We start from the raw sequence: 25,500 nt of genomic DNA on the forward strand, positions 1-25,500 counted from the left end.
AAAAGTGAAAGTGGAGATTTAGAGTAAAAAAAATAAAAAAGGACTTAAATTTTGATCTGTTTCTCACCCACACCTATTATATTGGTTCTGAAGATATGGATTTAACCACTGAAGTCTTATGGATTACTTTTATGTTTCATTAATGTGATTTTTGGAGCTACAAAAATCTGATCACCATTTACTTGCATTATATGGACCTACAGAGCTGAGATATTCTTTTTAAAGTCTTTATTTGTGTTCTGCTGAAAAAAGAAAGTCATACACATCTGGGATGGTATGAGCGTAAGCAAATGATGAGAGAATTTTCATTTTTGAGTGAACTATACATTAAAACTTTGATACAAGTATATGTATACATGTCATAAAATCAGTGGACATGCTGTAATTAAAAGTTGTGCAAAATCTTCTGCATTTTACAGTGGACTTTTTATATAATAGGATTAAATGAGCAGATTCAATTTATATCCAACTTTATTGGCAGGAGAAACTTAAAGGAATAGTTCACCCAAAAATTAAAATTTGCTGATAATTTACTCACCCTCAGGCCATCCAAGATGTATCTGAGTTTCTTTTTTCATCAAGAAAACGCGCTTCCTGCCTCCTCCACGTGACACGTGACCTTACCAACGAGCTTAAGTCATCCCTCTCATGAGCGGGCGTCACAGAGATGTACGGAAGTGAACATTTGTAGTTAAAAAGTATATAAGTATTGTTTTGTTTCTAAAAATAATCAATCATTTGCGTTCAGTAGAACTTTATTTGTCGACTAGAGTCGTGTGGATTATTTTGATGCACCCTAAATATGCATTTTGGACCGTCAAAATTGGAGTATATTCACTTGCACTGTTTAAAGGAGGAGGCCTGAAATGAAATCCTAAAAATCTTTAATTCTGTTTTGATGAAGAAAGAAACATCTTGGATGGCCTGAGGGTGAGTAAATTATCAGCAAATTTTCATTTTCGGGTGAACTATTCCTTAAGTGTACATTGCCAATGCGTTATTAGAAACTTTACATACAGATATAAAATATTTTGAATGCAGAAGTTTAATTTGCTGTTTAATCACAAAACTATTATTTTTCTGGGTGACGTTCAGTCTCTACAAGTATACCTGTCTGCATCTCGCTGAACATCCAGGTCCTTCTCAGTCTGTATCGCACACATGCTGGGTCTCACTTGGCTGGTTTCACTTTTGACACCGGACCAGATGACAGTGAGTGAGCGTTTTCACAGCAGCATCACACAGCCAAGTGGGCGGCCTGAACTCCACCAGCCATCTAATTTCCAACCACCCACAACCGCCGCCCACCTCACCCTTTTTTTTTTACATAACATCACAACCGATAAGTGGGAGAAGTCATAGATTTCATAAAAGAGTTTCCAAATTGAAGGCGTGAACAGTTTTTACTTGTCAGAAACATGTAATTACACTAATTCCAATAATTCCAGCATGACATAAATGCACAATTATTATAACTGCAGACACAATTAAGCAAACTATACCTGTCAAGTTCTTGAGTCCGAGTTGTCTAAGACCAAAGTAGCCATCTCGTCTGTAGTTGAGAAAGATGGCCAGCGCATAGCGTCCTTCATACACATTAGTGCCACGGATGATCCGCAGGTTCTCAAGAGGAAGATAGTCAAATTGGTTCAGAGCCACCAACACATAACCTGTCACCTCCCGGATAGACTGCAGAGATACAAAGACATCAAAACACAATTATTGATGAGAAAAAATGACATAATATGACTATTTTAAAACAAAAATAAGTGTGACTTTTAAGTGTGAATTGACATAAAAAAAAAAAAAATGTAAATAAATTATTAAATAAATGATCTAATAAGATAAACATCATTCATTTTCTGCAAAATGTACAGTATATTTGTAATAATTTGCCCATATGTATTCATATTTCTGTTTATAAAATAATAAATACATGTGGTTATAAACATAAGCATAAATAAATACAGAAATACATATTTTTTAAATATAAAAACAAATAAAAGCTAAAAATAAATGATTATTAAAATAATAATAAATAAATTATGTTAAAACTGAATGAAAAAAGAAATGAATAATTAAAATAGTATAATGTTATTACAAAGCAAACGAACTACATTTTTATCTTATAGGGACATAGGGATATGTATTTGTTTGTTTATTTATGGACATTTACCTAATTAGGACATACATTTACTTATGTATTTATTTTTTATTTATCTTTTCTTCCAAACATAATAATAATAATATATTTAGTGATATGACTATTATTATTATTATTATTATTATTATTATTACCACACACAAACACACACACAGCTGCTGTCGTCATGGGGAGATCCATCTGAAGAGCTGAACAAGCAAGAACTGACAGCTGTCACCTGACAGTCAGGTAAACTGGACGTCCATACAGGAACACTTCTATAAATCAGTATTAAATCAAATTTGGGACAGGACATCTGACTTCAAAGGTTATGGTTAAAAAGGTATGGAAAGTTCTTATATAATTAGTGTTAGGGGTTTGTTCAAGTATGAGCAATAGTAACAGTAAAGCTTGCCTTGGCAAACACCACTAATGCGTCTGCAGCCTTGTTTTTGTCAGCATCAATTTCAGTTACCTTGCAACAAAACAACTATCCTCCAAAATGTAAGACATGCCTTCAGGCCATAGGCAGAATTTATAATGTAGTTCTAATGTACTTTATTTAATTAAAGGATTTATTTGCTTTTTGCAACCTCCTCGCATAACACTGTTTACTTTGACATTAATTTGTTTTTTCTGCCCTTCTTTAGTATTAAACGAAATCACTGGACCAGCGCCTTAGCCAACAAGAAATAATAAAGAAAAATCCAAGCTTGCTTTTGATTTTTTTAATAGACTTTTTTAAGAACACAGCCTTATTTAAATAGGACTTGTATAATGTGATTATGATTGTTCTGTATTTGCAATTGGAGTTCAGCACTGCAATGTATAATTGATTTGGACAAATCAGAACAAATTACACAATGCACAACTTATTCCTAAATGAGGTCTAAGCTGGTTTATATGTCTGTGAAGTTTTTCTCTTTAAAATTGGAGTTTGGCAAACACCTCTTTCACAAACTATTGCATAAGCACAGCAGCTGTGAGTTTTCTTTAGCAAATTAATTTCTATGAATACCTTGCAAAACGAATGCATAAGACTAGAGAACTAAGGCTTAAGGCTTTAAAGTTCTCATATACTCATAAACGAACTCACACAGACTTATATAAAATGTAGGAGCTTTGTATTTTGACATAAATGCATTCATTTTAAATCTATTAGGAGATTTTCACAAAGCCTGTCAATTAAATGTACTAGTCCTTCACTGTAAAAAACAGCATGTAAGATTTACTTATTTTTTCTTTTGCAAGTTTTTGCACACATGTTTATAAGTAAAATCTATTTAGCTTTAGAATGTAATAAGCAATGAATACATGAGTAAATTGTACTTAAAAAAATCTTTATTCATCAAGTAAATTTTACTTAAAAAATCTTTGTTCAATGAGTAAATGTAACTTTAATCTAAAGTGGATCTCAGTGACATTCAAATGTATACGTAATTGTCATACAACGCTATACACTTTTAAGACATATTTCAAATAGCCCAATGAGGGTACGTTATCATAAGACAACGTAGGAAATGTTTGATAGCAGATCTCAACACCTGAGGAACAACACACAATGACGGTAACATTCAGTGGATACATTTTGAGGTAACACTTTACAATAAGGTTGCATTTGTTAACATTAATTAATGCATTAGTTAACATTAATTAATGAACAACACTTATTTACAGTATTCATTAATCTTGGTTAATGTTAATTAATACATGTACTAACACATTTGTTAACATTAGTTAATGCCTTAGTTAACATAAACTAACAATAAAAAACACTTATTTACAGCATTTATTAATATTGGTTAATGTTAATGTGTACATATACTAACAAAGTTCTTAACATTAAAAAGGTGTAAATGTTAACATTACTTAATGCATTAGCTAACATTAACAATGAACACCACCCTTTCTGCACAGTGCAGAACAATGTTCTCAGAACTATTTATGCAGTATTGATTGTTGATTAGATAGTGATTCAATAGTTTAATGACTGTTACCTTCGCTATGTAATGCCAATAAATGTCCTGCAAATGTTAGCAATGTGTGAATTACTTTCACTTTAAAATAAAAATCAGAATAAGAATGAGCTTTATTGCCAAGTATTCTTACACACACAAGGAATTTGTCATGGTGACAGAAGCTTCCAGTGCAAGAGCATGCAACATGTATACATACATACAAATATATCAATTTAGACATACTGTATATACATATTGTGACATAAAAAATAAATAAAAAATAAGATATAAAAAGAGAAATATACAATAGCACAATAATGTTGTTAGAATATTTTATATACAGATATACAGTTATGTGCAGGTGATGTAATGTATTGAAGAAGAGGTAGGATATGTTAAAGAATATAAATGAAATATGGATATAAGTAGGAATGGATGGACTGAATATTGCACATGGTTGTATTGACCAAAGGAAAGTATTTGGGGGCAGTTTTAACTGTTCACGAGGTGGATGGCCTGAGGGAAAAAAATTTCCTGTGCCTAGCTGTTCTGTTGCTCAGTGCTCTGTAGCTCCGGCCAGAGGACAACCGTTTGAAAAGGAAGTGTGCTGGGTGAATGGGGTCAAGAGTGATTTTACCAGCCCTTTTTGTTACTCTGGATGTGTACAGTTCTAGCAGGGTGGGTAGGGGAGCGCCAATAATCCTCTCAGCAGTCCGAACTATCCTTTGAAGTCTTCTGATGTCTGACTTGGTAGATGAAACAAACCAGACAGTTATAGAAGTGCAGAGAACAGACTCAGTGACTGCTGTATCAGCAGCGCCTGTGGCAGGTTGAACTTCCTCGACTGGTGAAGGAAGTGCAACCTCTGCTGGGCCTTTTTCAAAATTGAGTCTATGGGGGTCTCCTACTTCAGGTCCTGTGAGATTGTAGTGCCCAGGAACCTGAATGACACCACTGCTGCCACAGTGCTGTTCAGAATGGTGAGTGGGGTCAGTGTTGGGGTATTTTTCCTAAAGTCCACTATCATCTCCACTGTTTTAAGCATGTTCAACTCCTGGTTGTTTTGACTGCACCAGACGGCCAGCTTTTCAACCTCCCTTCTGTATGCAGACTCATCATCATCTTGGATGAGGCCAATGACTGTAGTGTTGTCTGCGAACTTCAGGAGCTTGACAAAGGGGTCCTTGGCAGTGCAGTCATTCGTGTACAGGGAGAAGAGAAGTGGGAAGAGCACACATCCCTGGGGGCACCAGTGCTGATTGTACATGTGCTGGAGGTGAATTTCCCCATTCTCACTAGCTGCTGCCTGTCTGTCAGAAAGCTGGTGATCCACTGACAGACAGAGCTGGGAACAGAGAGCTGGGTTAATTTAGTCCATATGAGAACGGGGTTGATGGTGTTAAAAGCTGAAAAATAGTATCCTTGCATAAGTCCCTGGTCTGTCCAGATGTTGAAGTATGTAATGCAGTCCCATATTGACTGCATCATCCACAGACCTGTTTGCTCTATAAGCAAATTGAAGGGGATCCAGAAAGGGTTCAATGATGTTCTTCAGGTGGGCCAACACCAGTCTTTCAAATGACTTCATGACCACAGACATCAGAGCGATGGGTCTGTAGTCATTAAGTCCTTTTATCTTATTTTATTTATCATATTTGGGACGAGGATGATTGTGGAGCATTTGAAGCAGCAGGGAACTTCATACTGCTCCAGTGATCTGTTGAATATCTGTGTGAAGATGGGGCCAGCTGATCAGCACAGGATTTTAGACAAGTGGGTGAAACACCATTAGGGCCCTGTGCTTTTTGAGTGGAAATACATCACATGGTCTTGCCGAGCTTTGTCGGAAATATGTCATGTGGAGAAGTCCCATGGTAGGTCCTACCCTACGGGGGAGGAGTTTTTACAAACATGGTGACTGGGGCAGAGGGGCCTCTGCCCAAGGAAGACGCAGTTTACCAACAGGGAAACGAATTAGTGGAAGATATATGTTGCATGGGGTTACCTATGGGGAACCAACACATGCGGAGCACCCAGCCCAGTACAGGGCTTAGTTAGCACATGTACTGAGCCGGCAGCGAGTTTCTCTGCAAACTCATCTGCCACAGGGCTTGGAGGAAATCATCCAGGGAACACAGTTTGTGAACACTACTGGGAGTCAACAGCGCACGTCTTCAGCTCAGGGGAGGTGAAAGGCGCTATGCGCAAGCGATACATACGGCCAGCTGTCCTGGACTTACCTGCTTGTGCCTGCCACTACACGGGACGAAACCGGTTCCACCCGGAGATTGTAGATCCTCGCAAAGGTGTTGGGTGCTGCCCAGCCCGCTGCTCTGCAAATGTTTGTTAGAGAGGCACCACTGGTCAAGGCCCAGGAGGCCGCCACACTCCTGGTAGAATGGGCTCGTAGCCCTGCCGGGGGAGGCACGTCCTGGGTGTGATATGCCATTGTTATGGTGTCAATGAGCCAGTGGGTGATCCTCTGCTTTGAGACAGCGCTTCCTTTCTGCTGTCCACCAAAGCAGACAAAGAGCTGCTCAGAGACTCTAAAGCTCTGTGTGCGATCCAAATAGATGCGTAAAACACGCACCGGACACAGCAACGTCAGGGCTGGGTCTGCCTCCTCCTGGGACAGCGCTTGCAGGTTCACCACCTGATCCCTAAAAGGGGTCGTGGGAACCTTGGGCACATAGCCCGGTCGGGGTCTCAGGATCACGTGAGAGTAGCCCAGACCGAAATCCAGGCATGTTTCACTGACAGAGAATGCTTGCAGGTCTTCTACCCTCTTGATGGAAGTGAGTGCATTCAGGAATGCAGTCTTCAAAGAGAGTGTCTTAAGCTCAGCTGACTGCAGGGGCTCAAAAGGGGCACCCTGTAGACCCTGAAGAACTACAGAGAGGTCCCATGAGGGAATGAGGCACGGTCTGAAGGGATTCAACCTCCTGGCGCCTCTCAGGAACCTGATGATCAGGTCGTGCTTCCCTAAGGACTTACCGTCCACTGTGTCATGGTGTGCCGCTATAGCAGCTACATACACCTTCAAGGTGGAGGGGGACAGCCGCCCTTCCAACCTCTCCTGCAGGAAGGAAAGCACCGATCCAACTGCACATCTCTGGGGGTCTTCGTGTCGGGGAGAACACCACTTAGTGAACAGACTCCACTTCAAGGCATACAGGCGCCTCGTAGAGGGGGCCCTAGCCTGAGTGATCGTGTCTACCACAGTGGGTGGTAGGCCACTTAATTCTTCCCATCCTGTCCAGGGGCCAGACATGGAGATTCCAGAGGTCTGGTCACGGGTGCCAGATGGTGCCCTACCCATGAGAAAGAAGGTCCTTCCTCAGGGGAATTCACTGGGGGGGGGGGGCTGTCGCGAGGAGCGTGAGGTCCGAGAACCATGTCTGGGTGGGCCAGTAGGGTGCTACCAGGACGACCTGCTCCTCATCCTCCCTGACCTTGCACAGGGTCTGTGCAAGTAGACTCACTGGGGGAAATGCATATTTGCGTAGTCCAGGGGGCTAGCTGTGTGCCAGCGCGTCTATACCGAGAGGTGCCTCGGTCAGGGCGTACCAGAGCGGGCAGTGGGAGGATTCTTTGGAAGTGAACATATCTACCTGTGCCTGCCAGAATTGACTCCAAATCAGCTGGACCACCTGAGGTTGGAGTCTCCACTCTCCCCTGAGGGTAACCTGTCATGACAGCGCGTCTGCTGCAGTGTTGAGGTCGCCCGGGATGTGAGTGGCTCGCAGCGACTTGAGGTGCTGCTGACTCCAGAGGAGGAGACAGCGGGCAAGTTGTGACATACAACGGGAGCATAAACCGCCTTGATGGTTGATGTATGCCACTGTTGCCATGTTGTCTGTCAGAACTAACACATGCTTGCCCTGGATCAATGGCTGAAACCTCCGCAGGGTGAGCAGAACTGCCAACAACTCGAGGCAGTTGATGTACCAACACAGCCGCGGGCCCGTCCAGGAGGGGGCGGGCTGCGGCGGAGCCGGTGCAGTCACCGCAGGGGGACGCCCTTGGCGACGAGCAGACGGGGTGTGGGACCTTGAGTTGTGCCAGGGCAGGATGTGCCGGATAGCCTCCATCTGCTGCTTCACCACCGAGAACTGCTGGGCAAAATCCTCGACGGTGTCGCCAAACAGGCCAACCTGGGAAATGGGGGCGCCAAGGAACCGTGCCTTGTCGGCCTCTCCCGTCTCGACTAGGTTGAGCCAAAGGTGGCGCTCCGCCTGAGAGACCGCGCCATGACCTTCGTTGCCAGGAGAGTGAGGTCGGTCCCGAGCACAGCTCCTGCATCAATCCCGGGGTGGAACTACCCTCATGCAGTTCCTTTAGCACCTTGGCTTGGTGGACTTGCAGGAGAGCCATGGCATGCAGGGTGGAGGCGGCTTGTTCAGTGGCTCCGTAGGCTTTGGCCATCGTAAACCTACAGGCCTTGGATGAGAGCTTTGGGCGCCCACGCCAGGTGGTGGCACTCTGTGGGCATAGGTACACCGCGAGCGCCTTATCCACCGGGAGGATCGCCAAATAGCCCTTGGCCGCCCCACCATCGAGGGTAGTGAGGGCGGGGGATCTGAAAGATCGGGACCGGGCAGTAAAAGGTGCCTCCCATGACCTTGTCAGCTCTTCGTGCACTTCCGGGAAGAAAGGAACTGGGGTGGGGCGTGGCTGTGAGTGGCGCCACGAGCCCAGGAACCAATCATCGAGCCGAGAGGGTTCAGGGGAGAGTGGAGAGTCCCACTCTAGCCCGACGCTTGTGGCTGCCCAGGAAAGCATGTCCATCATCTCCGCATCAGCCTGTGACTGGGCGACCATACCCGAGGGGGGAGCCCAGCTGAGGCTTCCGCATCCGACTGGATGAGCCCGCTCTCCGATGCTGCGCTCGGGTTCCGAACAAGAGGTCGAACTCGCCGTGCTGGGTAATGGGAGGTCCGTGGGGGGATACCCGGCAGAGGTGGTCCCATTGGGGTCCCCAAATTGCCCCCAGTGCTAGCCGCACTGGCCTCATACCCGTAGGTAGAAGGACCGAGGCAGGGAGCCGCTGAGGTGGCTTGCTTTCTTACGAAGGCAAGCCGCGACCGCAACGTTGCCATGGTCATGTTCTCTCAATGAGTACATGATCCATCCACGAACGCTGTCTCCACGTGGGTAGCGCCCAGACATGAAAGATAGTGATTGTGACCGTCAGAAGGCGAGAGATAATGACTGCAACCAGGAATAACACACAAACGGAAAGGCATCTTTAAAAAGATGCGTCTTTAAAAAGACGTTCTGTGTGTGCTGCTCTTTTAGAGAAATATACTCTTTTTTAGAATATACTCTTTTATTTCTGCCGCAGCGCCCAGGGGCATTCTCTGCAGTGCACCAGTACTGAGGGGGCAGAAGCTGCTGAAATGCGCCGTCAGATCCAGCAGAGGTGAATGAACAGCTGTGGGAATTCAGCTCAGTGAACAACAACCGTTCGGCTCCGAAGAGAAAATGTGAATGAGTGGTTGCATACCAGCTCCTTTTATACCCGTATGTTCGGGAGAGTGGTATGCAAAAACAGCTCACCAATTTTCATTGGCCTTTTTTCAAAGACCAGAGCTCCCAAGAGTGACCCCTAGTGTCACTACATCGACACAACGTCGAGTGAGTGACAGATAGGGAACTGTTTTTTCAGCTTTTCCGAATAGCTTCTTTTAGCCACTCTAATCTCCTTTGTCAGTCTGTATTTGGCCTGATTGTACAATATTTTATCCCCACTTCTGTAAGCATCCTCTTTGGCCTTACGAAGCTGCCTGAGTTTTGCTGTAAACCATGGTTTGTCATTGTTTTATGTATAAGTCCTAGTAGGAATGCAAATGTCCTCACAGAAACTGATATATGATGTCACAGTATCTGTGAGCTCATCCAGGTCTGTGGCTGGAGCTCAAAAACACTCCAATCAGTGCAGTCAAAGCAGGCTTATCGTTCCAGCTCTGCTTCATTGGTCCATCTTTTTACAGTCTTTAATACAGTTGAACTGATTTTAGTTTCTGCCTGTGGGTCGGAAGAAGATGAACCAGACAGTGATCAGAGAGTCCTAAAGCTGCACATGGGGAAGAGTGAACTTTTACATTTACATTTATTCATTTGGCAGATGCTTTTATCCAAAGTGACTTACAAAAGAGGAAAATATAAGCAAATCATCTTAAGGAGATAGTGGTACGAAAAGTGCCATATTACAACGTTTCACTAGCATTAGAATAGTAGTATTCAAAACAGATTAATGTGCAACTTTTTTTGTGTGTGAGTGATATGCATCCTTTATTGTTGTGTAGCAATGATCCATTGTATTTCTGTCTCTGGTGGGGCATGTAATGTACTGTCCGTATTTGGGCAGTTCATGTGTGAGATTTGCATTGTTAAAATCTCCAAGAATAATAATAAGTGAGTCGGGGAGTTGTTGCTCCGTATCTGTGATCTGATCAGCCAGCTGTTGCAGCGCTGAACTCACACACGCCTGTGGAGGAATATAAACACTCACAAGAATACACGAGGAAAACTCCCGCGGCAAGTAGAAAGGCTTACAGTTTATGAAGAGCACCTCTAAATTAGGACAGCATATCTTCTTCAGCATTGTTACATCTGTACACCAACATTCGTTGACAAAAACACATTCCACCGCCTCTCGTTTTCCCCGTTAACTCTGCGGTGCGATCCGCTCTGAACAGCTGGAAGCCCGGTAGATGTAATGCACTGTACGGAATGGCTTCACTCAGCCAGGTTTCCGTGAAGCACAATGCAGCAGAATTAGCAAAGTCCTTATTTTTGAGGGTGAGGAGAAGTAATTTGGATGCTTGGCAGTGCGGTTCAAAAGCTGCGGTGTCATCTTTCGTATAAGTTTGAACTGTTATTAAACAAAATTTCTTTCATTGTTAAATAATGTTAGTAAAGAGCCTACAAACATTAGTAATATGTTAGGTAATGTTGAAATATGTTACACTTTACAATAAGGTTCACAAACATGCAAAATAAATACTTTATTATCATTATTTATCATTAATTAAGAGTTAACACACATTAGTAACGCTTTAATTGATGTTAAAATGGTTTCCACTTTACAATAATGTTCACAAATATGCACAGTAAATATTTTATCATTATTTATCCTTAATTAAGAGTCAGCTAACATTAGTAACACATTATGTTCAAATGGTTCCACTTTACAATAAGGTTCACAAATATGCCCAATACATACTTTATTATCTATCATTAATTAAGTGTCAACAAACATTAGTAACACATTAATTAATGCACAAGTGGTTTCCACTTTACAATAAGTTTCACAAAACGGCATAATATTTGTTTTTTCTCCTCCAATGAATGTCATTACGGGGGTCTTGCGCTCAAGTCCCGCTCCTTTGTGGACTGCAAGCCAAATCCGTTTACCTATTTAGCTTTACTACTCAACTGAAATGAGCAAACCAATAATGACCTATGCAACATACTTTATATAAGTGCATACATTTATATTAAAAATTAATATTAAATGCTGTGAAGAGACATTGATCATTATTAGATAATGTTAACTACTGCATTAAAGAATATTATCATATACATCTTTGTTGAGAAATGTGTTAGTAGTATATATACAGTATATATATATAAATGAACATTAACCAAGATTAATAAATGCTGTAAAAAGGGTTGTTAATTGTTAGTTCATGTTAACTAATGATTTAACTAATGTTAACTACGGCATTAACTAATTTTAACAAATGTACTTTATTGTAAAGTCTTACCAATTTGGAGCACAAACTGGTAATTCTGAGCAGAAAACTCCAGACATCATAAAACAACAAGTTGCTAAATGTGACAACAAAATCAACAACAACGACAGTGTTATAAGACAGGACAGCAGTAAGATCATGCTACCTCATTACTTATTCATGCATTGGTGGATGCTGGGAACATTAGCACAAATCTTTGTAAGTATAAAAAACAATATTAAGTAATATTTACTTATAAGTTGAAGATTTTACTTTTTACATGACTGAACTAAGTACAGATGTAGAATATGCTTAATATTTGTTAGTTCAAGCTTAAATTAACTGATTCAAGTAAAAAGTACTAAATCTTTTCTGCTATATTTACTTATCCCCAAAATCTTTTTTTTCTCTCAGTGTTGTACTTCAAAATCAAAGGTAATACATAAGAAATTCTATTTTGCACATATAAAAAAGCTTATTTTTAGGGCCCTTATGATTTTTTGCATTGTGACATTATTGTCATGACAATTACGCACATTTTACCCTCATTTTCACAATGTGAAAAGTATTGTCATTGTAATTGTCTGATTGCCGCAATGTGAAAAAAGTCATATTATTTAAAATGTAAAGTATTTATACATCAAAGTAATGTAGTACTCCCTTTGTATTGCCTTTCATTTTTGCTGGAAAAAAAAAAACAAACAAAAAAAAAAACTGTTTATAATAGTATTTAACTAAAATATAAATGTAATATAAATAAACTGTACATTATTGTTCACCCTATATTTATAATTTTCCTTGCAAGAGAATTTGAAATGGTACAAATTGGTGCAACATTTGAAACAAGTTATACTGGAAGACATACACATCCTACCTGAGTGGAGGGTCACATTGAGAACAGCATCTCAGTCATCGAAATGCCTCAGCTATATATTTGAGCAATCTGGACTTCAATGGGCAAAGTAGCCTATTCACTATTCTTCTCAACGTATCACTGTTCCCTTTACACACTGCTGTGACTATATTTTGTTCATTCTCTTCCCAGCATAAAAGTCACAGAAAAGCATACAAACTTCAGTAAAACTTCATGCAGTGATTTATAAAGGAGATACACACTATGAATAAATGAATGCTGATCTTCAAAGGATCACACACATAGGAGGTGCCCAATGCTGTCATATATCAAAAAACTAAATGTTTAAAAGATGCAGCCTGTTCAAAAATGAAAATGCACAGTTGTTACTAAAAGTACTTTTTTTTGGGTTACACCAACCCAATCAACCTAATGTAACCCACTTCTGACTTTTCAAAAATGAAAATTCTCTCATTATTTACGTACCCTCATGCCATCCCAGATGTTCATGACTTTCTTTTTTAATTTAATTTCTCAGCTCTGTTGGTCCAAACAATGTAACTGAATGGTGGCCAGAAATTTGAAGCTCCAAAAATCACAAAAAGGTGGCATAAAAGTAAGCCATATGACTCAGTATGAACAGTGTTTATCATCATTAATTTCAGAAGTGATATAAGTGTGAAAAAAAAAAAAAAGATTAATATTTAAGTCCTTTTTTACTATAATTCTCCACTTTCACTTTCACATTCTTCTTTTTGTGGTTTTTACGATTCACATTCTTAGTGCATATCAGCACCTACTGGGCAGGGAGGAGAATTTATAGTAAAAAAGGACTTAAATATTTAACTACTGAACTATTCATTTAAGTTATGTTAATTGTTGTTGATATATGGTATCCTTCATCAGGGCTATATAGTCACTATTACAGTAGGGACGTATTGTGTTGCTGAGCAATACAAATTCCATGTCTAAAATCTTAGCAATTAGTGAATATGTGGAGTGCTGATGGCTTTTTGTTTCATTGGCTGTGTGATGTCACAATTGAAAAAAACATGATGAAAGTTTGCACACAGCATTATTGAACACATGATAGTGAAAGAAGTAACAGGGGAATATTTTGAACAAACAAAACATCTCAAGTTACAAGTGAGAGGAAATCATTTTCATGGGTAGATATGAGAAAGAGAATGAGGAGCGCAGTCGACAGCACCACACAGTGAGAAGCGAAAGCAGTTTCAGGGTCATAATCATACATTTTCAGACAACAGAATGTGACAAAGGCATCTTTATGTGCAAGCACAGCCTGTTCTGTATTCAAACCCAAGAAATACGCAATATAAATGTCATCGCTATTGTTAAACACAATCTATTTGTTCTGCTCCATGTGGCAAGCGACATGACACTGCACATATTTGCTCAAAACTAGCTTTCACTGGCAAGTATTAAAAATCCATAAAGGAAAAAAAAAAACACAATTTGGGAAGCCAAATTAAGCAGCATTGCATACTCATTTCAATAACAATGCATGTCATAAGCAAAGTTTGTCCTTCCATAACTCCATAAATAATGTAACTTGCCCTAGTGCATGGTGCTTCAGACAATCATTACCTTCATTTGAATGGCAATCATGACCTTTACGAGTATCTTCAGGAACTATGGCAAATAACTCACCCATTGGAGTGTTGGCATTAAAAATACAAACCAAAACTACAGTTCTGAATATACTGTAGCTATGAATCTCAATGCATTAAATTAAACATTCAAAGTGATTCATTGAAAAACGAATCTTCTCTCTAGAAATGTAGCTCTACTACTGTACATTGGTTTTATGCTACATGACTCCCCAGGCAAGATGCAAAAAGATCTAGATATTGTGCAATTGATTTAGTACATTAATTACACATCAGCTTCATCAATGTCTGGGTCAATATTATCCAGTTTGGAAGATTAAGATGCACAGTTGAATCATTCACACAAATGCTGTGCATTCAATTATTGTCAGACCTTTTCATGTAGCTGTAATAATTTTCGGGTGTCTGTAATTGCGGTAAGGAATTAATTTCACCTCTGAGACCTTGCCAACCGTTGGATAAAATGAGACTGACATAGCAGTGGTTAACCTGAATGGCTACAAGTCACTTTCTAAAACCTGGTGTACACTGTTATTTTGGCCATAAACCTTTTTCAAATTATTATTTCTTAAATTAACCTTATAGGCAGCACCAAACTACATCAGTCCTGACATATCTCCTTAAGCCACTAATAAACTAATAATATATTGATGAAACTTTATACTTCCATTTGCCATTAACAAACATATATTTTAAGTAGGCCTAATTCTTAACAGATTAGTAGCTAGTTCATCAACAATGAAATCTTTCAAATCAAACTTCCATGACACTCATAACTACATTCATGTATTTTCAGTTTTAACTGTCGATTAAGGGTTGTATAATGCAAAAATGCTTAATGGGGTATTCATGAAAGCTATACAATATTAATATATTTTATATAATGTAAACTACCACAAAGAAGCAATTCTGTGTCTGTATATGCTGTTTAATTTTATTGTTTTTCTATGGAAATATGCCAGACCAGTGGTTCCCAACCTTTTTACATTGAAGCCCCCTCTACTTATATATAAGTCTACACATAAAGTATATCACTGCCATGGATGCACAGTCTCTCTCCTCGTGCTCTATGTGTTTGTTTGTGTGCGAGCGCAAGAGAGCACTATCATCAGTCGCCTTGAGAAATGCAAAATTATGATTATAATACAATGATTTTTGTGAACGTGCATTGCCACGGATTTTGCATAACCGTGATAGACATGATATTTCATACATTTCGAGTGGTTGACATTTCTACTGGTCTATTACACATAGCCATGCAGCTGCTTGATTGTCTTGTTATAAAGCATCAACAAGGTATCTACTTTAAGAGGTTTTTACAGTCTTGGAGTGTGTGGTTATGATGTTATAGAATTTTCATGACAATTGAAGATCCAAGAAAAAGAAACCCACAAGCACTTGTCCATGCGACAGCCAGCGTATCAGAAGCAGAATACTGTAAATTTGGTGCCGTCATCCTCACACAGTTGTGCAAAGAGGCTGTTATTGGTAGAGTGGCATTTCATTATTTATTTATTTTGTATTTATTTTTTATGTTTGAGATTTTGTTTATCACGCTGAGTTAGACGAGGATGCTAAAATGCTATTTACTGATATCACGCATATATGGATTCGCACATTTTAATTTAGCTATTTTTCTCCGAATCTTGCGTGAGCATGAGAATAATCCGTCATTATTCAAAACGCTGACCATATTTTTTTTTTATTCTCCCCTTTTCTTCCCAATTTGGAATGCACCAATGCACTCTAGGTCCTCGTGGTGGTGTAGTGACTCGCCTCAATCCGGGTGGCAGAGGATGAATCTCAGTTGCCTCCGCATCGGAGATCATTAATTCGCGCATTTTATCATGTGTCTTGTTGAGCGCGTTACCATGGAGACATACGTAGCGTGTGTGGAGGCTTCACGCTATTCTCCGCAGCATCCACGCACAACTCACCATGCACCCCACCAAGAGCGAGAACCACATTATAGCGACCATGAGGAGGTTACCCCATGTAACTCTACCCTCCCTAGCAACCGGGCCAATTTGGTTGCTTAGGAGACCTGGCTGAAATCACTCAGCATGCCTTAGATTTGAACTCGCGACTCCAGGGGTGGTAGTCAGTGTCTTTACTCACTGAGCTACCCAGCCATACCCCCCCCAACCCCACCCCCCCGGAGGAGTAAAACGCTCACACTAGCCCTGATAATTGTAAATAATTCACGAAATGTACCGTATCCTAACTGTGTAAATTAAATAGTATTTGTCATTATTATCTTTACTAAAATACAAATATTTGGGGACCCCCCCTACCCTGCCCCACACCCCAAGTCTATTTTTGACTTCTTATGGGGGGTCCCTAATGCCTCCCCCAATTCGAGCACTGATTTTGGCCCCTATTTTGCTGTCTAAGACAAATTTTGAGAAGATTTCTTTTGTTGAGCTTGATCTCATGAAAAAATATATTACATGGCTCCTTATATATGTATCATGGCAGTTTTGAGGCAAAATATCCACAGAGTGGCACTAAAAGTGAGTAAAGATTTCTCCCAAAACCATTTGGTTTTTAAGGTTAATACTCTATACCTAAACTTTACTGATGTTGTCATGAAAACAAATGTGAAATAAAAAACATGATCACCGAAGCAAACACATAATTATGTGGTGCTTTGATAACACTTTCAGCTCATGTGTTGACTTGCAGGCTCTTTAGGACTCGTAGCCTAGCTCTCGAACATGCTTGTAAATCTAGTTGGTTTTACAATGCCAACGTTAAAATGTATTGCCATACAAGTCATGCGCTATAGTAAAAGTGTTTTGCCATCTTAAGATAGCATTCTGTGAGGAACAGAGCGAAAAGTATGTGTTTCTGAACTGATAATCTGCTGTTTTTCTTGTGATTTGTGTGAAAGGGAATAAAAGTCGTTGTTGTAGCATCTCTAGTGTTCATTTCACCTGGAAACTGCTGCGATATGTACAATGAGCCACGTAAAAATCATTTTGCAAAAAATGGAGGTATAGTAACATGGTTCTATGAGACCAGATACAAACTATGGGCACTCATGTTTATGTTGTACAAAAGTTTAATCATGATTTACATTAATACTCATGCTTGTAACATTATATAAGCCCATTAATAAAAAATAAATAAACTTAGTAATTAGTTAATTGATTAAATTTAGAAAAAGTTAATCACTGCCACATTTCCTCATGTTGATCCTCCAAACAGTGCAAATCTTTAAAACCTTTATTCCACAGAAAACAAACTTGAACTTCTACCTCCTTTGAATGATTTAGGACACTTTTAAAAGTGTGACTCAAATAATGGTGATATTACTGACAGATATACAGTACGATCCTTGAAAAATGGCTGTGAAAACAGTAATTGACTGTCTAAAGCAAAAGATGGAGCTCTGCGGCAATGCTGACTGTTCGGCTCATTGCATTCATAAAAATGACACCAGGTGCCTCAGTAGAAAAGTTATGACAAGAAAGTTACTTGAACATACTGTATGACCACGGGAGCCACTACAATTACCTTTATTTTTTTATAGTATTTCAAGCATAAAGGAAGTTAAAGTGTGCAATTAGTAAACAATAATATGCTTACAGACAAATAAGCCTCTGGTAGCTTTTCGAAAAGGTAAAGAGACACTTAATCTAGCAATGTGTTAATTTCCTATAAAAAAGCTATTATTACACTAATGTTAGCAAGCTGGCAGCTGCATTGCAACCCTCTACTCTGACAATGTTACAGTGACAGGGCAGATGGATAATGAGATGGTGCTATTAGACCACCGACACAATTACCATTTTCTCCTATAAGTCCTCTTGAACCCCTGTTCTTTCTCACTGGGCACATTATGTCAGACTGAAGTGATTTTAGAGAGTTTAGTGCTAGCGAGGAGGTACTGGAAATCTACATCTGTAAATGAGAGGTACAGAAGTCAAGTAGAGCCATCTCTAGTAAAACTACACCCTGGTTCATTTGCCTCTTGGAAAAGGACATGTCAGTACAGCAAAGATCTAGTGGGTGAAAATAGATATGGGGAGGAGTGGGATGCAATCACTCCCCCAGAAAACAGTGGATACAACAGTAGAAGACAAGAATATAAGTTAAGATAAACATGAAAGACTGCATCTAGTTGTTTACCGCTTCACAGTAAAAAAAAAAAAAAAAAAAAAAAAAAAAAAAAAAACTAAATTTTGATAGATTTCTCTCAAAACAAGGCTTTATATAATTGTGTCATTTTCTGTCATTTTGCTTCTTAAGTAAATATATATTGTTTTATGGGTGTTTATTTATTTATTTTTTATTTTTTTACTGGAAATCGAGACCTAATTTAGGGAAATGAGTGCAATGCATTTAAACAATTACTTTTGTGAGTGTTTAAATATTTTACTGGAATATGGACTAGGAAAATGAGTGCAGTGCGTTTAAACAATTTGTGGATGTTTAGATTTTTTACTGACAAATTAGACAACAATACTAATAAGGAAAATTTGTGTAGTGCTTTTAAATAATATTTTTTACTAGTAAAATTAGTGTTGTGCACTTAAACAGTTAATTTGAGGATGTTTAGATATATTTACAGGAAAATGAGACAACAATACTGTAGAGCTGAGGAGGGCGGGGCCGGGCTGGAATGAGATACACCCGGTCCCCAATCAGCCTGATGGGGCGCGCGAGGGATAAAGGCGGCCGGGGACGACAGTTCGAGAGAGAGAGAGAGAATTACAGACAGCTGTGCTGTGTTTTTAGTTGTGTGTTTTTGGTTGGGTTTTTGTTTAATAAATTATTATTTAAGTTGTCAAGCCGGTTCTCGCCTCCTCCTTTCCTCTAAACCCCCTTACAAATACTTATTAGGGAAATTAGTGCAGTGCATTTAAGTCATTATTTTGTGGATGTTTAGATATTTTTACTTGAAATTAGACAAAATACTAATTAAATGAGATCAGTGCATTTAAACATTTAATTTGAGTGTTTAAATAGTTTACTGGAAAATTAGACAAAAATTATTAGAAAAATTATTTCAATGTATTTAAACAATTTGTGGATGTCTAGACCTTTTTACTTTAAAAGGGAAATAAAACACTAATTAGGAAAATGAGTGTAGTGCATTTACTGTCAACAGTTAATTTGTGGACGTTTAGATATTTTTATTAGACAATGACACCAAAATACTGATGAGGAATATTGGTGCAGTGTATTTAAGCAATTAATTTGTGGATGTTTAGATATTTTACTGGGAATGAAACAAAAATACTACCATAATTAGGAATATTAGTGCAGTGCATTTAAACAAAATTTTTTCTAGAAAATGAGCCTAGCAGTTCTCATGATGAAAATCAGTGTTGTGCATTTAAACAGCTAATTTGTGGATGTTTAGATATTTAACTGGAAAATGTGACACAAAAATACTGATAAAGAAAATGAGTGCAGTGCATTTAAACAATTACTTTGTGGGTGTTTAGATATTATACTAGAAAATGTGACAGAAATACTGAAAAAGAGTTCAATACACAAACAATTAATCTGTGGATGTATGGATATTTCTTTTTCTTTTCTTTTTTCTTTTATTTATTTTTTCTGGAAAATTAGTTCAGTGCATTTATTCAACTCATTTGTAGTGAACTGATGTGCTAAAGTCAGATAAACAAATAGGACTGACATCTTGTGTCTCGGTTTGTTTAATGACTCAACCTTGAAATATCAGGCGAACACACAAACACACACACACATGTTGGTGTAGCTGTCCTTATGAGGACTCTCCATAGACATAATGAGTTTTATACTAAACCTAACCCTCACAGAAACCTTTTGCCATTTTTATATTTTCAAAAAAAACATTGCTTAGTATGTTTTTTAAGCCGTTTGAATTACGGGAACACAAGGGATGTACTCATAAAACCACCTTTATAGCCTAATACCCTCGTACCTACTAATGTATAACCTAAAAAAAAAAAGGTCCTCATAAACCACAAAAAAGTACTCACACACACCTGTATTAAGGCTAGTGAGTCAAACAATCCCCTCTCATTTGGGTGGCTTTGATTAATGACAGGCCCAGTTTTTGATTACATCCTAATTAAAAGAGAAAGCAAGTGGATTTCATGCAGCATAAAAGGGAAATAAGTGGAGATAAGCAGAGCATTTTAGTAAAATAATCACATAGCAGAGCTATTAAAATATCTCCCCAAGAGGAAAGAGTACAAGATAACAGACCATTGGAAACATAGTAATTAAGGGGGGGGGGGGGGGGGGTGATGCTGTATTTAAATAAAATTGTATGCATGAATTGTAATAGATAAGAATAATAGGGTTTTTGCATGGATGTTAAAAATCAACATGAAACGGCATTCACAACTAATAGTACCCTATTTTATCTATTGTTATTGCTATTGTTGCTGTAACCTTTATTACATTAACATTAAACTGCATTAAATTACTGCAATAACTACTACTGTTGCAAGATTTTATAACAGGCTGCATTACCAACAACAGTAGCTCACATTTTTATCATTTTGGTAACTAGACTAACAAAATTCAAAATTCAAAAGTATATATATATATATATATATATATATATATATATATATGAGGTATGAACACATTATTTCACTCTAACACTCTGGCAATTAGTTCAGAATTAAAAAATAAATAAATAAAAAAATAAAAACAATTATGTATAGTGTCCAAAAAGCTGCATGTGAATACAGGGTTACCGCCACCATGTGAATATGACCCCATATATACACATATATACGGTTGTGCTAAAAAGTGTGCATACCCTGGCAGAAATTGTGAAATTTTGGCATTGATTTTGAAAATATGACTGATCATGCAAAAAAACTGTCTTTTATTTAAGGAAAGTGATCATATGAAGCCATTTATTATCACATAGTTGTTTGGCTCCTTTTTAAATCATAATGGTACCAGAAATCATCCAAATGGCCCTGATCAAAAGTTTACATCCCCTTGAATGTTTGGCCTTGTTACAGACACACTAGGTGACACACACAGATTTAAATGGCAATTAAATGTTAATTTTCCACACCTGTGGCTTTTTAAATTGCAATTAGTGTCTGTGTATAAATAGTCAATAAGTTTGTTAGCTCTCACATGGATGCACTGAGCAGGCTAGATACTGAGCCATGGGGAGCAGAAAAGAACTGTCAAAAGACCTGCGTAACAAAGTAATGGAACTTTATAAAGATGGAAAAGGATATAAAAATATATCCAAAGCCTTGAAAATGCCAGTCAGTACTGTTCAATTACTTATTAACAAGTGGAACATTCGGGAATCTCTTGATACCAAGCCAAGGTCAGGTAGACCAAGAAAGATTTCAGCCACAGCTGCCAGAAGAATTGTTTGGGATACAAAGAAAAACCCACAGGTAACCTCAGGAGAAATAAAAGCTGCTCTGGAAAAAGACAGTGTGGTTGTTTCAAGGAGCACAATACGATGATACTTGAACAAAAATGAGCTGCATGGTCAAGTTGCCAGAATGAATCCAATGCCACAAAAAAAGCCCGGTTACAATATGCCCAGCAACAACTTGGCACACTGTAATTTGGAGTGACGAGACCAAAATAGAGCTTTATGGTCACAACCATAAGCGCTATGTTTGGAGAGGGGTCAACAAGTATTGTGCTCCTTGGAACAACCACACCGTCTTTTTCCAGAGCAGCCTGTATTTCTCCTGAGGTTACCTTTGGTTTTTTCTAACCAAAATGTTTGCTATACATTTTTTAATAAAGGAAAATATATTCCTTTCAACCATGCTGTTTACAATGTATTTACTATATGTTTTAAATATGTTGGTCAAAAATAAATAAATAAATAAATAAATAATAATAATAATAATATATATATATATATATATGCATTACATTATTGTGGCAGAGGAGTAAAGTCTGACTAACACCAGCATGAGTTATTTAATGCAAACTGTTAAAAAAAATAAATCACATTATACTTCTGAGCAGATGCACAGTTTATTGTATATTAATATAGATATGATGTGATTTTAATACATTTACAATATATGATTATGACTGATAAGATGCAACTTTGAATGCTACAACCAGTAAGTGCGCAGTCATGCAATGTTGCAATGCTGCAAACTTTGAAGTGACAACATTGTCCTTTTGAATAACATAATATAGTCAAATATTTTCTCATTTTTATTTATGTATTGTTAGTTCATTTTCTTATTAATGTATAATTATATATATATATATATACAGTACCGTTCAAAAGTTTAGGGTCACTTTCTCATTCTTTATTTATTTATTTTATTTTATTTTATTTTTTTATTTTTTTTCACATTTTAGAATAATAGTAGTCATCACAACTATGGAATAATAGAAATGGAAATATGGGAATTATGTTGTGACAAAAAAAAAAAAAAAAAAGAAATCCAAAATAAATCATGTTATATTTTAGCATCTTCAGAGTGGCCACACTTTGCCTAGATTTAGCAGAAATGTACTCTTCGCATTTTCTCAACCAACTTCTTGAGGTATCACCCTGGGATGCTTTTTAAACAGTATTGAAGGAGTTCCCATCTATATACTGGGCACTTAGTGGCTGCATGTGTATATATATATATATATATATATATATATATATATATATATATATATATATATATATATACATACATACATACATCATTTCATTTATAATGAATTATTTTTAATGTATAATAATTATGCAGACAGTTTACATGATCCTACCCCTTCAGTATTTCATGCTCAAAATTCCTGCCCAAAAAGTAAATGTGTGTAACGTATGCTGGAACTGCTGACAATGATGACAAAGACGAAGATGACGATGACGTGAAGATGAAGAACCCAAGTGCAGTTTATTTATAAACGTGAACCAAAAAACCCTAACTAGAAACGTGAAATATAAATCATAAACATGCACTTGACTATAATCTGACTTGACTTGACTTGACTATGGCTTGACAAACACATACAATCACATTCAATACTTGACAACCACACAATGGAAAACATGAGGCTTAAATACATGGACATGGGGGAACATAAACCAATGAACAAACAGAACTCATAACAAGCTAATTAAACAATAAACCAATGAAAACATGACACAAGAACATGGAGGGAAAACAGAAATCACATGACTAGGGAAACAGGAACACATGACAGGAAACAGGAACTAGAATTTCAAAATAAAAGACATGAATCAACAGAATACACATGACAATGTGTCATCACAGGTCTTGTCAAGTCACTTCATGGGGTTTATAAGCTCATCATACCTGACCATTAGGAGCCAATGCCTGGCCCACTACGACATGGCAATTTTTAGGATCCTTCTTTTTATACTAATTGCTATTCCACCCACTTCTTTATTTCTATAGTCCTACAGTTGGCACAATGCAAAATATTACTATGGCCATGACTGATTTCAGTTCAGCACTGTGGGTGAACCTGTTTCAGAGGTCTGAAGCCCTAATGTTTCCCCATCAATCTGATCTGCGTCTGTAGATCAGTGCTTGTATCGTCAGGTCGTGTCACTTTGGCCTGTCAAGTTGACCCATGGTCGGCTGTCAGGTTGTATCCTGGTCAAGGCCTGAGCATTTCATCAGTGGCTAATGATGTTACAGGGTTTGACGGACTCTTCATTAAAGTCTGATCAATCAGGCTGCTGGCTCCCTCCATGGCTGCTTTGTGGGAATACGAGAGTGGCTCATTGTCTGAGCTGCCAGATTGTGTTAACGTCAGGAACTGACAAAGACAATCGCCGTCTTGCATTTGTTGCTGTGCTATTGCAGTGCTTATATATCCACGCTGTCCATGCTGAGACAGACATACCTGTGTAGCAACATCTCTCAGGTAATTTGATCTGCCTTCCCTGTTAAAGTCCTGTTAAAGGCAAGTTTTATTGTGTCCCTTTGTATATTTGAGAAAAGTCTTTGCTCTTCCTTTTTTAGTTGTTCGTGATAACTGGAAAAGGATTTTTATAAACCATTTTATAGATACTGCTGAGGTGGTTTTCATTTTGTATGTTAGGTATCAATTGATTTAAACAATGAAACTATTAAGCATAGATGAGTCGGCAAATACATCTTGAGATCTGAATGCAGCTCAATGCATTTCATTTGACTTTCTCACGACCAAATATGCGACATGGTATGCGATGTGATGGCATGATGTTCGGTCATGAGATACAAAGAGAACCAATGAGGATTGATGTTATTGATGTATCCGCCATATTTAAGGCACTTTACTTTATTAATATAATTTGTTTTGAGAGTGAATAAGTGACATGAGATATAGTGCATGAGTCAGATCAATTATTTTTAGTATGGTTTTATGGTGTTTTGTGTTCTTTTTGAAGTTTGACAGACTGAAGTCACTTATCACTTACATTATGGCCAATAAACACCTTTTATTTTACATAGAAACTCATACAGGATTAGAGCAACATTAGGGTGAGTAAATAATGACAGAAGTTTCATATCTGAGTGAACTATTCCTTCAAAATATACTTACTTCCTGCCCTAAAATTTGCTGTAGTTACTCCCTCTAACTAAACACTTTGATGAGAATCTGAAGTTTTCATGCATGCTATACTATGTGAGCTGTCCCCATTTCATTATCCTTATACATTAGGACCATTATAATGAATTTGCACACTGATTTATTTGACTCAAAAGCAAGTAAAATTCTCTGTGAATGAGTAATATACTTGTTTTTAGTGTGCAAACCAGCTGTTTACAGGTGTTGCTCTATTTCTGCAGTTATAAGCAAACTGAAGCCAACTTTGGAACCAGAGCGAAAAGGAACATCCATTAATGCTAATTTGAAAGAGCTATTTAGCATCAGTTTTACCAGTAATTGAAGTCCCTGTACAAAAGACTGCTAAAAGCTCCAACATCCTTTGAAATGCATAAATACACGATGGCTAGATCTCTAATGTTGTGTTACTAGAGTGTTCATATGGAGAGCAAATAGTCCTCTGTTATTTATATATTTATATATACTATGCTGTTAGTGTCAAGTAATAATGCATTATATTTTGTTCATTTGTGTCATTGTAATAAAAGGTTTAGTTTGTCCAAGCTGCAAAACTAAATTTGAACCATTCCTGACTTTTCCGTATTTTTAATTTTTTTAAACCCATCTGTCAGTCTGCCCATCTTTAGCTGCAGTTACA

At 38.1% G+C, this 25,500-nt stretch overlaps 1 protein-coding gene across 1 annotated transcript in view; it reads right to left on the reverse strand.

Moving 5' to 3' along the window:
• The window catches only part of LOC127445109 (receptor tyrosine-protein kinase erbB-4-like), a 342,336-nt gene that overhangs the window by 145,500 nt on the left and 171,336 nt on the right, over positions 1 to 25,500 (reverse strand). The window contains exon 3 of the mRNA XM_051704908.1: positions 1,503 to 1,689. Coding sequence (XP_051560868.1) covers positions 1,503 to 1,689 — 187 coding nt within the window. The remainder of the gene's footprint in view (positions 1 to 1,502; positions 1,690 to 25,500) is intronic.

Source organism: Myxocyprinus asiaticus, chromosome 8, assembly GCF_019703515.2.
Source record: "Myxocyprinus asiaticus isolate MX2 ecotype Aquarium Trade chromosome 8, UBuf_Myxa_2, whole genome shotgun sequence".
Lineage (NCBI taxonomy): Eukaryota > Metazoa > Chordata > Actinopteri > Cypriniformes > Catostomidae > Myxocyprinus > Myxocyprinus asiaticus.